Consider the following 21,089-nt stretch of genomic DNA (forward strand, 5'->3'; position numbering starts at 1 on the left):
TGGTGCAAAGTTGTCTATCATTGGCAATCATACCACATCAACATTTCTTTATATATATAATTCTACAGCTTAAAACATATAAACATTCTGATTGAATTTTTCATTTTTTTAATAAATATCACATTTGTATAATGTACAGATTTTAGCACTAGTTTATCTGGTATCCTTTGCTCTAATCATTGCCATTGTCACTCTCACTACTGGTTTTATCTTCCTTAAAGTGAACCAGTGCTGTTCCTTTAGATACTGTATCCCCAACTTTATAAAATACCTTCTCTATAATTCCTGCCTTAGGTGCTCTGATCACATACTAAATACAAAAAAAACCACAATGAAATAATTTTATTATAGCACAATGACTTGAGTGTGTAGGTAAAGGTAATATCTTTGGTAAGCTTGCTTGCTAGCTGAACTGTGAAATCAGCATTAGTTAAGGTACTACCTTCTTTTGGGCAGAGTCAATTATTATAGTTAAGAATAGAACCAATCAGAAGTAAGGACAGTGCATACACATAGGTGGATCCTGGGGGCCCTGGCCCCCCTTTTGAGAAAAAATTTGGTTATATAGGGAATCACAGAAGCATGACTGTAGCAGGCCCCCTCTTATGGCAGTCAGTGGGCCCCCCTTATAAAAAGTTCTGGATCGGCCACTGATACACATTGTGAAACCCGTTTAGAAATATGTTTTCAATCTAGATTTAAAATATAGTATCAATTATAAGCCAATTCACTAACATGTTGTAGGTGCGTTTGATTTGTTAATTTCTTTTTAATCAAAACAATATAATACCATCTTTTTGCTTATTCAATTATGGTCTGTTGTTTTACCTGTATATGGAGCCTTTTCATTTTGACCTTGGTTACAAATTAAGGCAACATTAGTTTCCCAATTTTCAAAGCTCATAAATTGATAAGGAAGACAAATACAGGAAACAAACAAAAACTGGGGGAATTGCATGAACTCCAAGAGGAACGAGACTCAGTAAACTGACATGGTAAGTGTATCTTGCTATGCATGCATCACCCGCCATGTGAATCAACAGTCAGTCAAAATGTCACAATCAGGTAGTAAAATTACAAATTTGTACACCCATGTTTATATAGTATAATGGCTAATTTCAGGATAAATTTGGTTTTTAGTACATTTACTTCTTGAGTACCTAAAGACCTACATATAGTAAAACCCAAACACTTTGTTGTCAATAAAGATTGGAGTCGAACGCAACTAATACATGCAGGATTCAACCAAACAAACTCAGTGTTGACATGCTAGTGCTACAGCAGTTGAACCACTTAAGACCACTCAGCCACAGAGGCCCCTGCAAATGTTATGGAATTTCATCCTGTTGTGTGTTGTATCAAGTAGGGAACTATATATGCACGCATGGTAACCCTATGGCAGGCACAACAAATTATCTACCATGAAAATATTTATAACAATGTATCATACCTCCATTTTCATAGCAATCATTGTAACAAGTGGATCCCCTTGTTGTACCTCAGCTCCAGGCTGAACTGTGACCTTTTCTATGACCCCTGGCATTGGAGCAACTGCATCATCAGCGCCAGCTGCTCCTTTGCTAGCTTTCATGTATTTTGGCTTTGGAAAAGTTAACTCATGTTTGCCATCCTGAAAAAAATATGGTTATGTTAATGTATTGTTTAGTTTGTTTTATACTTTATAAGAACCTAAGGTATGCCAATCTGATTAAAATACATGTCCTGTGGTCACATTTTGATTACAAGAATCTGACAACATTCTGTTTTATTTTCTCTGTTCTGAAGACCTTATTAGGACAGCTGAATTTGATAGTATTGATACACACCTTAAAAATTAGACAGAAAGTTCATTGGTTGTTGTAATAATTAACCAAACAGACAGTAGACATGGACATGGGAGTGTTGCAACATCTGTGGGGACTTTACCACACCTTTTGTTGTATGACAGTATGGTTAAAATACCAGATTTATTTCACATGGGAAATATTGTCTTTTATTTGACCTTGATATCACAGTATTTCATTGTACTCAAAATTTGAATAGTATCTTTCAGATTCTACTAAAATAACTTATTGTATAATGTGTACCTATCCTGAAAATGCATGTAATACAAAATAATATGTCCCACTAAACATTAGGAAATCAACAACAATCAATCATACCAATCCATTTTTATTTAACTTACTGTAGTAAATATATGAAGAGCATCTTTCTGTATTACTATGTTTGAGGAGGATATAACACCATCAATATTACACCTGATGGAAGTACGACTACCATCATTGGTTAGTTCAGCAGTCACATGGTGTTCCTGGTTGCCAATAGTAACATCAAATGAGTTGTCTGAATTACACTGGACCATAACATTTACATCTACAATTAAAGAACAGCGTTCCTATGTCACCTGCATATGTACATATTTTATATCAAAGGGCAATAACTCCAAAATAATTTATTTTGAGTCATTAAATCTTTTTCATAAATATCCTATAGTTACAAGAAATGTAAGAATGAGATCGCTTTCAAAGTTGTTTTCCACAAAATTCTATATTTCCAAGGGGCATAACTCCTGTAAAAATAATTGATCTGCACTGATTATCACACTGTTTCAAGACCTTGCTGATATAAACTTTTGATATCAATTTCATAAAATCACAACGAAAAATGTTTGAAAGTGCTCATATTTGTTTTTCATTCATTATTTTGTACATAAATAAGGCCGTTAGTTTTCTCAATTAAATTGTTTTACATTAGTCATTTCGGGGCCTTTTATAGCGGACTGTGCTGTATGAGTTTTGCTCATTGTTGAAGGCCTTACGGTGACCTATAGTTGTTAACTTCTATGTCATTTGGTCTCTGGTGGAGAGTTGTCTCATTAGCAATTATACCACATTTCCTTATTTTTATTTCATTATGCAATGTTCAATATAAATTGCATTTCAAAGGGACATAATTTCTGTAAAAATAGTTTAACAGTACAGCTTTTCAAACTCATTACTAGACATCACAGATTTAAACCTTTGATATAAATTTCATAAAAAGTCTGACAAGAAATGAAAGCTTGTGAGAGCTTACAATTAAATTTCCTATAGAATTTACATTTCCAATGGACATAACTCCTGTAAAAAAAATGATTAATCAGCATTAATTTTGGTACTCATCTCAGATAATGTTGAAATAAACCATTTAATTTTCATTTCCAAGGGGCATTTCTTCTTTAAAAATAATCTACTGGTACTTATTTCGGCAATGGTCCCAGACATTGCTAATATAAACATATGATATAAATTTTATAAAAATCTGGCAAAAAGTGTACACACGCTTACAAGACTGGGTGACCCTACAGACGGACAGTTGCCTCAGGTTTCAATGTTACATTCACAAAGTTGCATGGGGTTCAAAAGATATTAACAACCTTTCTCAGTAATTTTGCCATCTCATATCTATGTCAATATGTATTTCAATTTCCAATATTAAGCCAATGGAACCATTGTCTATATTTTAGGTTAATGATTTATGTGTGTGTTTTTTTTTTTTTTTTTAAGTTTTGGTGTTTCATGGTTATTTTGCAATTGTACATTTCGACAAGTTCTTTATTTTTCATTTCATTTAGATAACATTTTTGTAACAATTTTCTGATTATTTATTAGTTTAAGAATGTGCAAGTATCTGAAGCTGTACTGACAAAACTCACCATTTTCTCCATCTTTTAAATGTATCCTACGTTTGGCTTGATTATTTATTCTTGCTGATGCACATAACAGAAATGGTGAAAAAGGATCTGAAACAAAAACACAAAACAATATTTCAATCAAGCAGTTTGATCACAGCCAGTCAGTAATTCCCAAGATATTGCATGCTTTAATTAATTAATTAACATGATTAATGATATCCATATTCCTAATAACAAGATATACAACCTATGAAATCCAGCTGACTAAAAAGTTATTTCAATGAAATCTGTGTCTATTCCATCATAACTTTACTTAAAATAACAGATCCTTCAAGAAAATGCAGGCCTCTGGCTAAACAAACTGATCTAAATTTCAAAATTAAAATTAATATACTAATTTACAACAATAGTTATATATAGAGACTTACAAATTTCCATTAATTGTATATTTCTCAGTTTAGAAGACACATTTTATAATATGATTTCTTTTCATTTAGCCCTAACACATTAAAACTTTCATTTGAAAAAATTGTTTAATTCTTCAAAAAAATAAAACCATAGCCTCAGTATCAAACCTAGAGTATTTTGGTAGGTAAATTTAGCTGTCTCCCGGTCTTTCAGTACTAAAGCTACAGCAGCCTGACATATACTAGCAGATGACAGTATTCTGTTAGGGAACAGTTCGTCTGAATGCTGTGCAATAAAATCTGTGTGAACGTTTCCCGCCTCAAATTGTGAATGTTTTGATAAATCCATCAAAAACTGTATATTTGTATTTAATCCTATTACCTAGAAATAGAAAAAAATTGTTATATATGAATAGTTCAAACAATACTCATTTCAAATCTATAAGTACCTGAATTTCCTTCATAGCCCAGCATGATTAATATTTATTGTTTTTCCATAGGACACCATTCCTCGATATCACACACAAACTATCCCATCTCCGTGTTCAGTGAACACAGTATTAAGGTCAAAATCTATATATTTTAAAATAAGAATGTGTCCATAGTACACAGATGCCCCATTCACACTTTCATTTTCTTCGTTCAGTGGACCGTGAAATTGGGGTCAAAACTCTAATTTGGCATTATAATTAGAAATATCATATCATAGGGAACATGTGTACTAAGTTTCTAGTTGATTGGACTTCAACTTCATCAAAAACTACCTTGACCAAAAACTTTAACCTGAAGCGGGACAGACGGACGGACGAACAGACGGACTAACGAACGGACGCACAGACCAGAAAACATAATGCCCCTTCTACTATCATAGGTTAGGGCATAAAAATCATATGATAACGAACATGTGTTCTAAGTTTCCAGTTGACGTGACTTACTACTTTGACAAAAATCTTTAATAAGAAACAGGACAACCCACTGGCACACAACATGGAAAACATAATGTCTATTGTAGGTGTAGCATAAAAATATGAAGTCTAAAAACCATTTTTGATATATGAACTATGAATAAAAGGACATATACATGCGAGATAAAGGCAATAAGATGTCACCCTAACAAAGCAACAACAGAAGTTTACCAATACAAACTATGCAAAATAGTCTTCAACCATGAACCAGTGTCAGTACTTTTTAATTCAAGAACTAAAATACCGGTACACCAAATTTATATACTGGTAGGTTGTAAACGGATTCACAGAAAAGACCAATATCTGACATTATCGCTATTTGGTGTATTTTTCCTCTGATCTTTTTTTGTGATAATTTTTCATATCATGCTACTCACATAAGATTGAAAATTATATCTAGAAACTGAGAGCAAACATGCTGTTGTCAATGTAAACATCAATGAGGTCATAGGCAAAAAAGCGATAATCAGTTTATAAATGGTGTTTCAAACTAGAGGATGTTTGTAGCCCTTCAATGGGATTGTAGCTGAGAAATACCCTTGTTTGAAAAACCATTGATAATTTATAAACATCACAATAATATTGATAAGGACTAAGAATAGATACAGCCATGTGACAATATATGACGTGGGACAGGCACATACACTTTTCTAAAGGCTTAAAAACCTAAACGATTAAATGCTGTTCTCTACTCTCTGCACATCACTTTCTATTTCCCTTTAAAGCTGCTATTTTATTTGTGTAAATCATCTTAGAACTTATGAAAATACTGAAAAATAATTGTTCATGAGTACCGGTAGAGCAAAAAACCTTAAAAGTCTAAGAAAGCATTTCTAACACTTTAAAGAGTCACATATATCTGTATTGGGATCACACAGTAGATTAAGCTATTTCAAATCTTACATGATAGTCTTTTAAAGCATTTCTAACACTCCTAAGAGCTGTTGATCTGTCTGGTGACCATACTATAAGTTTAGCTATCATAGGATCATAATGGACAGAAACTTCATCACCTGTAATAAAAAAAATTCAGATCTTTTTTTAAAAATATTAAATGTATTAAAATGTTCAAATGTGCTCTGATAATCTTATATTTGATACTGGTATTTTGAGCATCTTCTTCATAACAAGTGAAAAGATTCCAGAATAACTATATAAATGAGAGCATTAAAAATCAGAACTTGTAGAAAGACAATACATGAATGAGGCGTATCAAAGGAAACCAAACAGGTGCATGGACAAAACAAACAGGTGCAAGGACAAAACAAAAGAAGAAATTTAATCCATATATGATAACCGACAACCCTTTAAAACTTTGGGAAATACAAACTCTAATATAAACTGTAAAGGATATAAGTTACTACTGATAGATAAACATTTTCTGTTTGGTATGTGAGGCATTTACCAATGGTAAAATAGTAGTGGGTAAAATTTGGTAATTGTGAAATTTAGAACAAAAACATTAAAGCATATAATCATTTTTTAGCAAAGACATACTCAAATTCCAAAGAAACCTTTTATATACAGTTATACTATGCCAAACAACAGGTTACTCCTCTTATGAGACTAGTTATTTAGATCAGAAATTTCTTTGTAAAGCAACAACTAATCAGAGATTACTCCTATAATGAAACGCATTCTCTTTGCTGGAAGAGTGGTCTTAATAGGGATGGAGTGATGCATTGTAAGCAGACTTTTCAAATATTGTCGCCACCCAAGTCTGAAGAAAAATTTGAAGTTCCGAAACTTTTTTTGTATGTATATTTTTTAAGCTTGTACTTGTATTTTTTTTTCTTCATGTAGACAAATTATTTAAGAGTGTTTTGAGGCATAAAGTTTTACCACAATATCACAACATCTAAACATACCTTGTCGGACACCAGTGTCAATTCTGACATTCTGACTAGCCTCTGGAGTTGTTAGATGATGAAGTGGCCCTGCACCTGGCATAAATGCATTATTTGGGTCTTCTGCATAAATACGAGCTTCAAAAGCATGGCCTGTTAATTTCAGCTCTTCCTGAGATTGAGGTAGATGTTCACCACTGGCAACCTTAAAATAATCCAAAAATCACTGTCGCATTATAAAATTGGTTGAAAAAAAAGTTTTGCCTGAATATATGAGAAAAAAAAATGAATATAAAGAAGTTACTGGAATAAGTTCTCAAACAGCACCATGTGGTCATTTATTTCCAAAATGCTGCAAAAGGACTTTTTTAAATCTATGTAGTAAAATATAAATGGGGATCTTTCGATGTCTTGATTTGGACGACAGTTGTTATATTTCATTGGACACTGAAATTCATGGATAAAGCCATCCACAAAAACAACCAAAAATTGGTACCCCACGAATAAAAGTACTTTCACAGTAAAAAGCAAAAATTATGACGCATTACATTAATTCATTTTCATAGGTGATTCAAGAACTATGTGGTCTATTTAACTGCAAGAATGTCACAAATCTTTTCTTTTTTTTTTTTTGCTGTCTGATGACAAAATCTTTCTGGTACCTTAATTTGCCATTCTACAAGATCTGTACCAGTCACCATCTCTGTTACTGGATGTTCCACCTGTAACCTGGTGTTCATCTCCATGAAATAAAAGTTCTGATTTTTATCCATGATAAATTCCACTGTACCTGTTACAAAACAACAAGTTTTCTCATTTTAGATCAATTTTGGATAATAAGATTGAAATACTGATCTGTGGTCACCCTCTGCTTCATAGGATCTCACAACACTCTGTTCTACTTTCTGTTTTAAAGGCCTTTTGGGATCCTCAGGTTTTGTTCTAATGATACACACTTTTAAAAAATTTGAAAACTAAATTCCTTTGGCTGATGTAATAATTACCAGAATCGAAAGTAGAATTGACTGTTGTCAGATCTTTGTGAGCAAAACATGGATACAGGATCTGTAATTTTATCAGATTGCTTTTGATGAATGTACTTAAACTTACATCTTAGTTGAAGTATCACCATCTGATATTTACAAGTTATATAATATAGGATTAAAACAAATTTTTCCGCAGTTATTGATGTATTTACTGGATAAATTCTCTCAAAAACAAAAACAAGTATGAAGAACTTTTCAGCACAGTTTGTGAGGATATTGTTCCAATTTACACATCATTTAATTCAAGAAAATATGAATTGAATCCTAATAATTATTTTAATTTTGTTTTTCCAAGAAGAATCGTTTGACAATAATGTTTACCGTACATGTTTTCGTTTTCTATGCTACGTTTTGTAGACTTTTGTTTGTCTTTTTGTTGTGTTTCTTTTCTTGCCATGGAGCCGTCAATTTGTCTTGGACTTATGAATTTGAATGTCTCTTTGGTATCTTCCGCCTCTCTTTTATTTGAGTGATATGATTCTAAGTCTTCATGTTGTTAATATTGGCTACAAAAGTAGTTGGGTGAACAAGGTTCGTAGACAAATAAACAGACAAAAATCACATATGAAAGCACCTTCAATCACTCATAGTAAAGCTGTAAAAAGTTCTTATTATGCAAATTTTATAATAATTGTTGACTATCATATTTGGAAATAATTAATTCTTGTTTTTGTTTTTCCTCTTCTAAAATAAACATGTGTTGTTCTTTAGTCTTGGTTGTTATTGAATATATATCACATCGTCTTTTGTGGTGTTGTCTGAATTTGTTATTGTGATTGGATAAAAAATAAAGCAAACAAATAACTCAGACTTAACCCTATTGGATTTTACTACCTTATAAAATTACGAAAATGAATTATCATAATTACATTTTAAAGCTAAAACCAGGAAATTATGAGTAAAATCAAGCTTTTTATTTGTTTTCTTTTGAATATTCCTACACATTTTTACAAAGTTATAATGAATAACATATGCACTCATTGAGGCATAAACAATAATTCAAAGCACAATGTGATTTTTATCTGCCAAACTAAGTATATAATAAACAACTATATTACCTGCACCAACATAGTTGACAGCTTTAGCAGCCTTGACAGCAGCTTCTCCTAGAGACTTTCTTACTTCTTCTGATAGTCCTGGCTGAAAAAAGTAAAACAGAAATATTATCACAATGTTTCAAAATATAGATTAATTACATCTTTAATTTGTTTCTGTAACCCCAGTCAAGTTGTCACACAAATAAACAAATACTGTAAATTCACTAATTACTGTGTGCATTTATTATTGCGATTTTTGATATTGAACAAAATGAGAGTTTAATTATTGCGATTTCAGGAAAAGCTGCATACAGATATACATGTCAGATATCAGAATGCGAGTTCTTTTTATTGTGATATTCACCAGGATGCATTATTGGCATTAATAAAAACCTGGCAATAATTTCTGAATTTACAGTATACAGTACAAAAAGCACGTCTTTAGAATGTCTTCTATTCACTGTTACAGACTCTAGTGAATTCTGGGTAATATGTTCAAAAGATAAGACAAGAAATCTATAATTGATTAGCAATATCCTAAATTATGGATGTCCAACATATGGCACAACTGTGTTCAAACTTTGGTGTTGAAATAATACCCACAATCCTTTAGGATCTCAAGGCAAACTGACAGACAGATATTCAATCAAGTCTGATTTTTTGGCTTGATAAAACAAATAGCAATCAATTACCAACATTAATACTGTGAAAGTGATTCCCACCTTAATGGATTTCATTATATTAGTACGGTACCAAGCAAAAAATATATCTTCATTTGAGTCTGAAAGTGTAAATCATAAAACCATGAATTTGAAATCCAATAAAAATCTGATATATTTATAAACCGTGAAAATTGATACACATAAAGAAAGTATTTCCACAGTATGTATTAGATCTTACTATGGGAATCTGCATCTCTATATATACGCCATTGTAACCAATAATGCATTTAACATGGGGTTAAGGCGTCATCAATTTATTGACAGTTCACAAGAGCAGTTTTAAAGCTCTTCACGGCTGAGTTAAATTTGAAAATTAATTTTTAACTGTATTTTAAAAAAACTGCAAATTACTTGGCATAAAAAAGGTCATGTTTTCTGGTGATAACGAAAAGTTACAAGAAAACAATTTCTTAAGAATTTGACTGAAAATGTCAGATCTTACAGCAGGTGCTTCTTCAATGATTTTCTGGTGACGTCTTTGTACACTACAGTCTCTCTCAAATAAATAAACATAGTTGTTATGGTGATCACCAAATACTTGTACTTCTACATGTCTGAAACAAAACAATAAGTAAATATAATAAGGTTACATTAGTAAATGAAAGCTAAATGATACAGCCTGGACAATACTTTTTTGTAACAAACAGAATTATATTAGTTTATATAAATATTCATTATCAATTTATACATTGTACATATCAAAATAAAAATTTTAAGATAAGTAACATTACTAAATCCATTTTTTTTTATAAATTTAAAAGAATTGTCTCCATTGGCAAAAAGGCAAGACAAACTGACACATTGAGAAAAACAGTTTCCTTTCATACTAAATTGGGATGTGATCAAGTAAAGATGAAAGGACTCTACTTAGTCAAATATGATAAGTAATAGGTAAAATACATGAACTTGCTCAATGTTGACAATTTGTCAAGAGAACAGGTAAAATAAACTGCTTCGCTGAGCGCAGCTGGATACGCCCGCAGAGGTCCAACCCTGAACAGTTGGGGCAAAAATGGACACAATATTCAAGCTTGATACAGGTCTGAATTTGGATTGTAATTAAATATTTGACATATTATAGGTTTCTGAATAAATGTAGTCAAAGAACTTGAAATTGGTTATATGAATTGAATTTATATTCAATTAAAGATTTTTTGCTGTTGTGCAATACACTATGCTGTTGCGCAATACTTAATAAATCTGTTGTCAGACTATAAACAAATAAAATTTATAAAATTCTAAAGGGAGCTTACATCAATAGATATAATCAATTCACCAAAGTTTCATAAGAATTGCTGAAAGCATTTTTGAGTTATTGTCTGAAAACTGGAAAATCCCCCCTTTTTTAATGAATAAAACCCCATAACTCGGAAATGTAAAATCTAAAAATTATAAAATTTCTAAAGGGAGCTTACATCAATAGATATCAACAATTCATCAAAGTTTCATGAGAACTGCTGAAAGCATTTTTGAGTTATTGTCCAAAAACTGGAAAATCACCCCTTTTTTTTTATGAATAAAACCCTGTAACTTGGAAACTTAAAATCTAAAATTTATAAAAATCAAAAGGGATCTCATGTCAATAGATATAAACAATTAACCAAAATTTCTTGCAAGTTGGTGAAAGCATTCTTGAGTTATTGTCGAAAACTGGAAAATCCCCCTTTTTTTAGTGAATAAAACCCCACAACTCGGAAACGTAAAATCTAAAATTTATAAAAAACGAAAGGGAGCTCACGTCAATAGATATAAACAATTCACCAAAGTTTTATGCAAATTGGTTAAAGCGTTTTTGAGTTAATGTCTGACATGTTGACGACGGACGGACAGACGGACAGAGGTATACCATAATACGTCCCGTAAACGGGCGTATAAAAACTCTAATCAATAAATTGTTTTTTATAATCTTTTATATTTTGAAAGAAATAAGGGTTTACTAGATGTGTCAGATCAAGAAATTTTGTTAGACAATGTATATGCAGAAACACCTTTTTATACTCCAGTAAACCATTCTGTAATAAAATAACTTTATTCCATTTTTTTTACTGTTAGATTCTTTTTATCAGTAGCCAAAAGGAAATGGCTGGTAATCTATACATATATTAAAAATGCAAGCATCTCTATCATGAGCAAGAAGTCAAGAATGTCATATCAAATGTTCTTTTTTACATCTGTTTTACTCAAACAAGTTATACTCATTATCAAGAGAAATAACTGCTTCATATAAAATTTATTATGACTCCAGAAATAAATTTTGGAATAGATCTAGAGTGGTTCTCAAGAAAGATTCCAAAAAGTGTTGAATCACTCCTGGGACCTGGGTTAAAAATGAGGACCTTACCTTGGTGTTTCAACAAACTTTTCAATCAACATAATATCATCCCCAAATGACTTCATTCCTTCAGTTTTGGCCGACTCCAGCTGACCGTCAAATTCTGCCTCTGTCATGGCTATTCTCATGCCCTGTAATTTTAAAGAAAATGTCAAATACAGCTGCTACTACAGATATTGCAATGAAAGAAATATATCTTTATTTTGAAAAAGGAAAGTGTCTAGTCCTGTAAATATATTTTCGTAGAACCCCAAATATAAAAAAAACTTTCTATTTTTTATGTTATTAAAAATGTATGTCATAAAGTTTACTTTATCTCTGCTTATACTTACTCTGTCAACCTACTCAGTTCATTTACATTTTATTCATCTTTTTCAATTTTTTTGTCAGCCAGAATATTTATAACTAGAGTTGTCTCCTATTAATTGTAACATTTTCTTTGGTGTAAATTGTGTATTTTAAAATATTCTGCAAATAAAAATAACAGAAAATATATTCCTGTTTATACTATCCATTTTAAATAATTTTTGTTCAATTCTCAACTCATCTTGCAGGAAACGTCTGCACTGACAACGTAACCTATTTCATATTTCTGCACAAAATATTATTTATTATTACATTTATATAAATATATTTTGAATGCACAAATTGATGAACTTGTCATCACTTGCACATAAAATGGAATTATTATTTAAATTTGGGATGAACTAGATATATAAGGACAATTGACATGAAGTAAATCTTTTTTGTACATGCTAGCAGTATCTTATACATTAAAAATTTCCTATTTGACTTTTTTTCATTATCTTTCAACAACATTGCCTAACCTTTCCTCCACCCCCTCTAACAGCTTTGATCATTACAGGATAACCAATCTTAGCTGCTTCCTGTTTCAACTTTGAACTTGATTGGTCCTCACCATGGTAACCTTCTATAATGGGAACACCAGCAGCAGACATGATATGTTTTGATGTACTACAACATAAATTTAACATACCATGAATTCTAGTTTTATTTAAGTATGTATTGACCAAGGTTAAATTTCCAATTAGGATTTGTACAATGAGATGCAAAGCAAAGCTATATACATTGTATTTTTTGCAAAACCCTTATAGCCATGAATTTAGTTTCATATGGATCCTTACAAAAAAATGTCTGAAGAGTATTTGTCAAACCCTTTAAAGAACTTTTATTCTAACATTGCTTGTCCTTTCTGACATTTACAACTAAAACAGAGATTAGAAACTACTGGACAGTTTTAAAACATATATGCAGTACACACCTTTTAATACCCATGTCCCTAATGGCTGTAGCTGGTGGTCCAATAAAAATCACCCCTTCCTTACTACACATTTCTGCAAACTCTGTATTCTCTGACAGGAATCCATATCCAGGGTGAATAGCCTGTATGAAAAGAAATATGACTCTGTATAAAAACCTCTTAAACATAGTGGTTTTAGATTTTAAATCTTATATTAAAAAAGAAGGGGTGTACATCAAACCACATTCTAACAAAAATAATGAGATAATCCCTGTTAATTTAAAAATGTTTGCAAGGTTTGTGATATCCTGCAAATACAACGGAATTGGCTTTACAAAAAAAAATCATTTTGATAGCATTAATTGTATGCACCATCTTCCAAAATCTGAAAACTTTTTGAAAAACATGCATCATGATATAAGTACTTTAATGATATTTTCTCTTAAATTTGAATTAGAATTATCAAAAAATGTTCTTTATACTCTACCTGTGCACCAGATGATTTGGCCACATTCATTATCTTATCTTGACAAAGATAGCTCTGTGATGCAGCAGGAGGTCCAATGTGATACGCTTCATCTGCCTACAAATACAATCTTACAAGTTATTCATCTACATATGAAATATAAAAATAAGAAGATGTGGTATAATTGCCTATAAGAAAACTCTCCACCAGAAACCAAATGACATAGAAGTTAACAACTATAGGTCACTGTATGGCCTTCAACGATGAGCAAAACCTATACCGCATCATCAGCTATAAAAGGCCCCAAAAGGAAATACCACTTCAGAAATGGCGTTACATAGATTGTTGGTGTTTGCCAGTGGCAAATGTTTCATGCATAAACAATCTATGAAAGTCAAAATGTAGGGAAAAAAATGTCATGAAATTGCATGAATTTTCCCTTATTTCATGTATTTTGATATACTCATTTACCAGATAATATGCAAAGTAAAAAAGGAAATGTTTATTAAGGTCTCTGAATTGAATTCAAGTTATATCTTATATAAAGTTTGATTCACCTTCCACTTGATTCTATGTAAATCATGTTTTAGAAGAAATATTTTTATCTAATCTATTTCAATAAATTTTGTATAGGTACATTATTTGACCTGTATACATGTATTCCTAATACACTTTGTGTTGTTATTTCTTGCATTTCTTTTACTAGATCTAATTTCAGTCCTGAATTTGACAATATATCAGATTTTTTTTTGTCTTAAAAGGACCTGTTAAATCTTTGATGTTGTCATTGCTCGTGTTTCAGCTTTGTACAAAGTCATTAAATGAACATCCCAGTGTTTATGTAGAGTCACAGTGAAATGCCTACCTTACTAATAAAAAATAACCCCTTTTTAAAATTTTGAAATATACAATATGATATTCTTTACCAGTGAGACATGGAGTGAGTTTTTGTCTGCATCACTGTATACAGCGACACTTCTGATACCAAGTTTTCTAGCAGTTTGTATAACCCTACAGGCAATCTCTCCTCTGTTTGCTATCAATATCTTTTCAATGGGTTTTACATCTACAAAAGTTTAAAGAATATTTTGCAAATATTTATTATTGTTTCAAGATTAATTCTGCACTTGAATCATGAATGTCTCTCAATAATTTTCCCATACAACGTATTCTCAGTTACAATAAATTTGCTGATATTGAATGAATACTTGGAAAATATCTTGAGTTCTCAATATAATGTGTACATACTTTATAAATATGTTTTGCTAACTAAACATGCTAAACGGGATGGGTTTTGCTCATTGTTGAAGGCCCTATGAATACCTTTTGAACATTGTTTAAATCAGCTTCATTTGGACTCTGTTGGATCATGTGGCATTCATACCACATCTCCTCATCTTATTATGAGTCTTAATATTGTTATGTGTTTGTTGTTTCCTTGGGTTTTACTTCACTCTCTGTGCATTCGTATGATTTGATTTATTTCAGTATGCTTCATTCATTTAGGACATTTAACATGCTAAATAAAAAAAATTACTCTGAAACAAACTGCTGTCTTAAAAAAATATCATAGGGACATATTTAGTTCCTTACGTTTTTTAATTACATTACAATAAAACTATGAACATCTGATGGCAAAAATAATGAAAATTCGTAAGGGTTCCGTGGAACCCAGTGTCTCGCCTACTTTTGCTGTTAATCGCAGGCTCAACAAAAATGAGGAAAAAAATATAAAAAAAATTCCTCTCTATACTATCTTTTGATCGTAAGTAGCTTCTATCCAAGTTTGGTAAAAATCCAGGATAGTTTATGAATCTAATAAATGTTTTAAAAACTTAAACTGCAGACTGTATGTAATGTTAACTGGAAGAAAAACAAAGTCCATTTATAAGTAAAATACGGAAAAAATCAAACAAAATTTTAACAAAATTTCCTTCTAGATACTAGCTTTTAATCATAAACAAGCTTCTGTCCAAGTTTGGTACAAATCCAGGATAGTTTAAGAAAGTTATTAAAATTTCAAAAACTTTAACCACAGAGTGAATGTAATGTTTCTTGGCAGAAAAACTAAGTCCATTTATCAGTAAAATACGGAAAAAATGGATTTTTTTTTTTACAAATTTTACTTCTGGATACTATCTTATGATCATGCATAAACAAGCTTCTTTCCAAGTTTGGTAGAAATCCAGGATAGTTTAAGAAAGTTATTAAAATTTCAAAAACTTTAACCACAGAGTGAATATTTGTGGACGCCGCCGACGACAACGACGACGACGCCGACGGAATGTAGGATCGCTATGTCTCGCTTTTTAGACAAAAGTCGAAGGCTCGACAAAAACAACACTTAATAAATTTCATGTATCTGAACTTCTGAAATGCTCTTCTGGATTTACCTGCATCAGCAAGGTATGACTGTGTTATATTGAGTATGGATAAATATTCTTTAAAACAAATACTTACTTGCATTTCCACTAGATAATGACCTTTCTGAATGCAACTTAATTCTTGACCTATAAAATAAAATAAAATGTCAACTTACTAAAATGCATACCAAACAGTCCTTTAGAATAATATTACTATTATCTAAATTTTCTAATTCATGTTTGAGATAAAAATATCAACTTGAACTTAAACTTGCAGTGAGGTGAGAATTTTTTTTTTTTTTGGTACCTAGTTGAAGGCCTCATTGTGACTTTGAGATGAAGAAAAGCTGTTCCTTTTTTTTTTTTTTTTTTTTTTGTGTATTTTTTGCTGTTTTTGCTGTGCATATACTGATTTTGTGTCATGGATGGATACCCCATATCCTTTTTTCTACATAACATGACTACTTAGTTTTTATGTATTACTAAATTAAGTCAATAGATTATAAAAACATGTCACCATACCAGCAGGATATACGATTCTGACTGTGAGCTGACCGATCTTTGCCCTTATTCCTGAATGCTGCTTGAGTAGCAGAAATGCAGCAAATACCAATTTTCAATTCTTGTGTTTGCCTGAACCAAAGTGACATAAATAGGGAATAGAGAAGCAGTAAATACCAATTTTCAAGTTTTGGGTTTGGGTTTGCCCTGCCAAAAGGCACATAAATGCATGGTAGAAGGGTCAATTTGAGATTAAAAAATTCAACAACCGGCAGGTGTTGACAAAACCTTTCAAAATTTCCATTATTTGTAGGATTTATCCTTTAACATTATAAAGAAGCATACAATTTCCCACAAAATTGTATCTGTTTGAGCATAGTATTTGCAACAAATTTGCACACATCTCATTCTGACATATCTGATTCTGAAAAGTATAATGCATGCAAGTAAAATAAACATGCAGAATCCAATTCACAATTCTTAAAAACAAATCACCTCAGGAGCTCATCAAGTACATGTAACACCTGCCTCGTACTATTCTATAGAAAGAGTTTTTTTTTTGTCATTTGGACTGTTAAGCATTTTTTCATGTCCAGACTGTTATTATAAGATTACAAAACAGTATGGGTATGGGTTTTGCTCATGGTTGAAAGCTGTTTGATGACATATAGTTGCTTACATCTATATCATTTGATCTCTTGGAATAGTAATATTTCATTGGCAATCATACCAAATCTTATGACACGTGAAAGTCAAATTATTGTGCCGTGAAAACGGGAAATGATGTCTAGCGGGATACGGGAAATTACAAAAAAAATGAGAATTGCTTACGTACATAGTGTAAGCGGGATACGGGAATCTGATAAAACAGTAAGCGGGATGCGGGATCAGAACCCCCCAATGAGACCCCCGACAAAGAGTGGAAATCAGGGCGAAACGAACTGGATTCATTTTTATAAATATCTAACTTCTCTGAATGCCTCTTTTGAGGTATTTAGTTAAAGAAATCAGGGATTTCAAGTGTCATGTTTTAAACTCTATTCAGGGAAATTTCCAATAAATCAAGAAGATGTTTCTTACTGTTAAATATAACTGTACACAAGTCAATGATTTATCAAGGTTTTTCTAGGGCATGCTTTTAAATTTTTATTTTTTAACCTTTGTAACAATAGAAATTTATTGTATGGCAATCTATTTGGTAAACTGCAAGCCATGTTAATTTATGTTTGTCCTATAAACAGAAGTTTAACATTTAACACCTCCCCGTCCTTCACATGTCAACAAACATTTATCGATGTTGTAAGCGGATAAAAGTTAAACACACGCTTGTAATCTTTACTCAATGATCGAATATTACTTTCATGCAAAACATATTTTGGAAAAAATAGTAATTGATTTTTTTTAACCTATTTACTAATTCCTCGTGACAATTTCAAAGAAATTTACAAAAGGATTTTATTATGATATAAGGGGCAAATTACAAGCATTTGTTTGATTCAGACTCTGCAACTGAAGCTGACCAAAATGAAAACCACACAGGTACACATCCATGAATCAATTATGTTCTGTTCTACAGTAGCTACAGTTTCTTTTCCTTAGAATAATTCTTTTTTAAACACGATGCTATTTTTATATTTTACCAGTTTATCTGTTTATTGTCTGTGTTTTTTTTGCATAACCATCATGACCGTCTAGTCCAAATAATTATGACGTCTTGGAAGGCTATTTTAAATTTTTGCTTTAACGCCTTCTTGCGTAAGGCGTCAAAGAAAAAAATATAATAGCCTTTCAAGACGTCATAATTATTTGGACTACATGACCGTCCTAACCTTTTGTCTGAAATACGTCATTTCTGGAATCATGTCTTTCACCGGAAAAGATCGTCAATTTCGCACGCCTTTATGACGTCATTTACCAGATAGAAGGCGCACCTGTATTCCTGCTCTATAAAAAGTTTCCAGCACTTTCAAAATTGTCATTCTGTAGGGTAGTATAAAAATAATTTATGTTCCGTAAGTACGTATAATCATGGTAATCTTGATTCCCGTACGAATGAGGGAGGAGACCATCTTATTAGATTTTAATTTCCAAAATATTTTGTGCAGTATAAAATCAAACTTTTTCATCCGTTTGCTCATCATGTCTTGGAAGTGACGATGCCTACATTTTGGTCACGTGGTGATGGAAGTCACATGACAGATTCAACTAAAAACCGTATCCCGGAACTGCCATATTGGCATGTACACCTCATACAAATTTCTTAATACAATATATCATGTGCCATCGGAAATTTTTTACGACCTGGCAGGACCTATAAATGTTACAGTTTGGGTATATTGATAATATTATCATAGTTATTGTCCTCCGTGCCTCACACCGCTGGATATATGATAAATTATGGCCTCTGTTTTCCGCCCATCGACCCTTTGTCGGTCTAAAACACATCAATACTCAGATACAGTTTGACATGCAGCTTTCATACTTGGTAGGAATATTTTTCATATTCTCTTATGCCATGGTCAGTTTTATTTATAATTTTTACAAGAGTTGTTTGGCCATTATTTTTTAGTATTCTTACAATGACGTCTTGTGAGTACAACTCCTCTGAGAGCGTCTAACAGAAGTTCTCATACTTGGTAGGATTGTTTTCCATCATATGTAGTTGGCCATATAATGTTCTACCATTTTGATTTGACTATTTTTGTGGGAGTTAAATGGGATTTTGACCTTCTTTTTTGGGGAGGTATTGTGACAATAATACCTTTAATTAACTTGGAAAAGCAATTCCTCTGAGGCTGTTTCACTGAAAGCTTTCATACTTAATAGGATGTTCGCAATCATCATGATCACGTATACACATGTAGTTGACCGTATTGTATTATCATTCTGATTCAACCATATTTAACAGGAGTTATGGGACTTTGACTATTTTTTTTAGTGTTGTGACCATTTAACAGCTTGTCCATGCAACTCCTCTGATATCGTTTTACGAAAAGCTCTCACACTTGGTAGTATTGTTTGCCATCATGTTAAGTTGACCCTTTTATACTGTCACTTTGATCTGACCATTTTTATGGGAGTTATGGGACTTTGGCTATTTTTTGGAGTATTGTAATACTAATAGCATCACCTTATTAAAACAACTTCTCTGAAACAATTTGACAGACAACTCTCATTCTTGGTAGGAATGTTTGCAACCATGTTAAGTTGACCACATTGTACCATCAATTTGATTTGACAATGTTTGTGAGAGTTATTGGTCTAGATCTTTTACCATATTTTGACTATTATCCCACAAGTTAATTCCTCATTTATACAGTGTGGGGGACATTTCGCTACAGTGTAGCAATCTCGTCCCTTTTGGGATTCTGAGAGCGGAGCTATTTTCTGATTTGACTGCCCACTCAATATCTTATCATATCCACAAAAAAGTAGTCTGAAAAATTAGTGGGCAGCCAAACCAGAAAATACATGTAGCTCCAGCCACAGAACTCCAAAAGGGATTAATTGATATGTAGTCAGTGGCCTATTCAGAATGTGAAGAGGACATTTAGTCTGGGAGAACATGATTAATTTATTAGTTCTACAATGTAATTGGCTTTGAACTAGCTTTCAGTAACTGTGAATACTCTTATATCGGGGCTTTGTGTCTTTTATTTTTATGTTGGTTGTTATTTTTATGCTTCATCATGTTCATACCGATCTATTGAGACAAGTCATTTGCAACTGATTGTATTGGTTTGTTCTTTATGTTAAGCTGTTACACCTCTATCCTAGGTTAGGATGAGGGTTGAGCTCTCACAAGCTTGTTAAACACAGCAGCATTCTTTATATGTCTATTCCAAGTCATGAGCCTGTAATTCAGTGGTTGTTGCATGTTCATGTCTGTCATATTTGTTTTTTAGAAACATGATAAATTGAACAGTTATAAATTAGTCCATTTGTTTTCTTGTTTGAATTGACCACATTTATCATGTTGGGGCGCGGCCTTTTAAGGTATCTATACGGTATGGGTTTTTCTCATTTTTGAAGGCAGTATTGTGATCTATAATTGGCAATTGCTAACATCCACATCACTTGAACTCTGGTTGCTTATAAGTTGTCTCGTTGCCATTGGCGCATCTCCTTATTTTTTATATAATTATTTTAAAGATGGCATTTCAGATGTACCCATGGGGCCATATTGTCTATTAACTTTTACAATGATCTTCTCTAAATCTACCAAGCTGACTGCAGCCAAACTTAATTCAAAGTTGAAAGCATGATGCAACTTGCGACCTCAGATAACTTGAACATTGGATGATAGGTCAAATAGTTATGTCGGGTCCTTCAAATTATCGAGGTTCTACTGTATCATGTGTATGACATGTCACTATGAAGATATAGAAAGAATCTTAGTTTAACAAATATAACATGTTCACTTCCAGTCACTTTTTTTTATAGTAGGTATTTTTTTTAATAGTTTATCA

At 32.0% G+C, this 21,089-nt stretch overlaps 1 protein-coding gene across 1 annotated transcript; it reads right to left on the reverse strand.

Annotated features, from left to right (window-relative positions):
- Positions 1–91: 91 nt before the first annotated feature.
- Positions 92–17,911, reverse strand: LOC127712750 (methylcrotonoyl-CoA carboxylase subunit alpha, mitochondrial-like). Its single transcript, XM_052219361.1, has 17 exons — positions 17,779–17,911; positions 16,217–16,266; positions 14,683–14,822; positions 13,778–13,873; positions 13,312–13,433; positions 12,857–13,004; positions 12,039–12,160; positions 10,140–10,251; positions 8,997–9,078; positions 7,555–7,682; positions 6,914–7,097; positions 5,949–6,058; positions 4,249–4,462; positions 3,695–3,781; positions 2,186–2,373; positions 1,451–1,630; positions 92–310 (listed from the first exon to the last, which is right to left on the reverse strand). Exons 1-17 carry the CDS (start codon positions 17,832–17,834, stop codon positions 173–175), a joined length of 2,157 nt encoding a protein of 718 aa, XP_052075321.1. The 5' UTR covers positions 17,835–17,911; the 3' UTR covers positions 92–172.
- Positions 17,912–21,089: the final 3,178 nt, after the last annotated feature.

This window comes from Mytilus californianus, unplaced genomic scaffold (genome assembly GCF_021869535.1).
Source record: "Mytilus californianus isolate M0D057914Y unplaced genomic scaffold, xbMytCali1.0.p SCAF_8, whole genome shotgun sequence".
In the NCBI taxonomy this organism is placed as follows: Eukaryota; Metazoa; Mollusca; class Bivalvia; order Mytilida; family Mytilidae; genus Mytilus; species Mytilus californianus.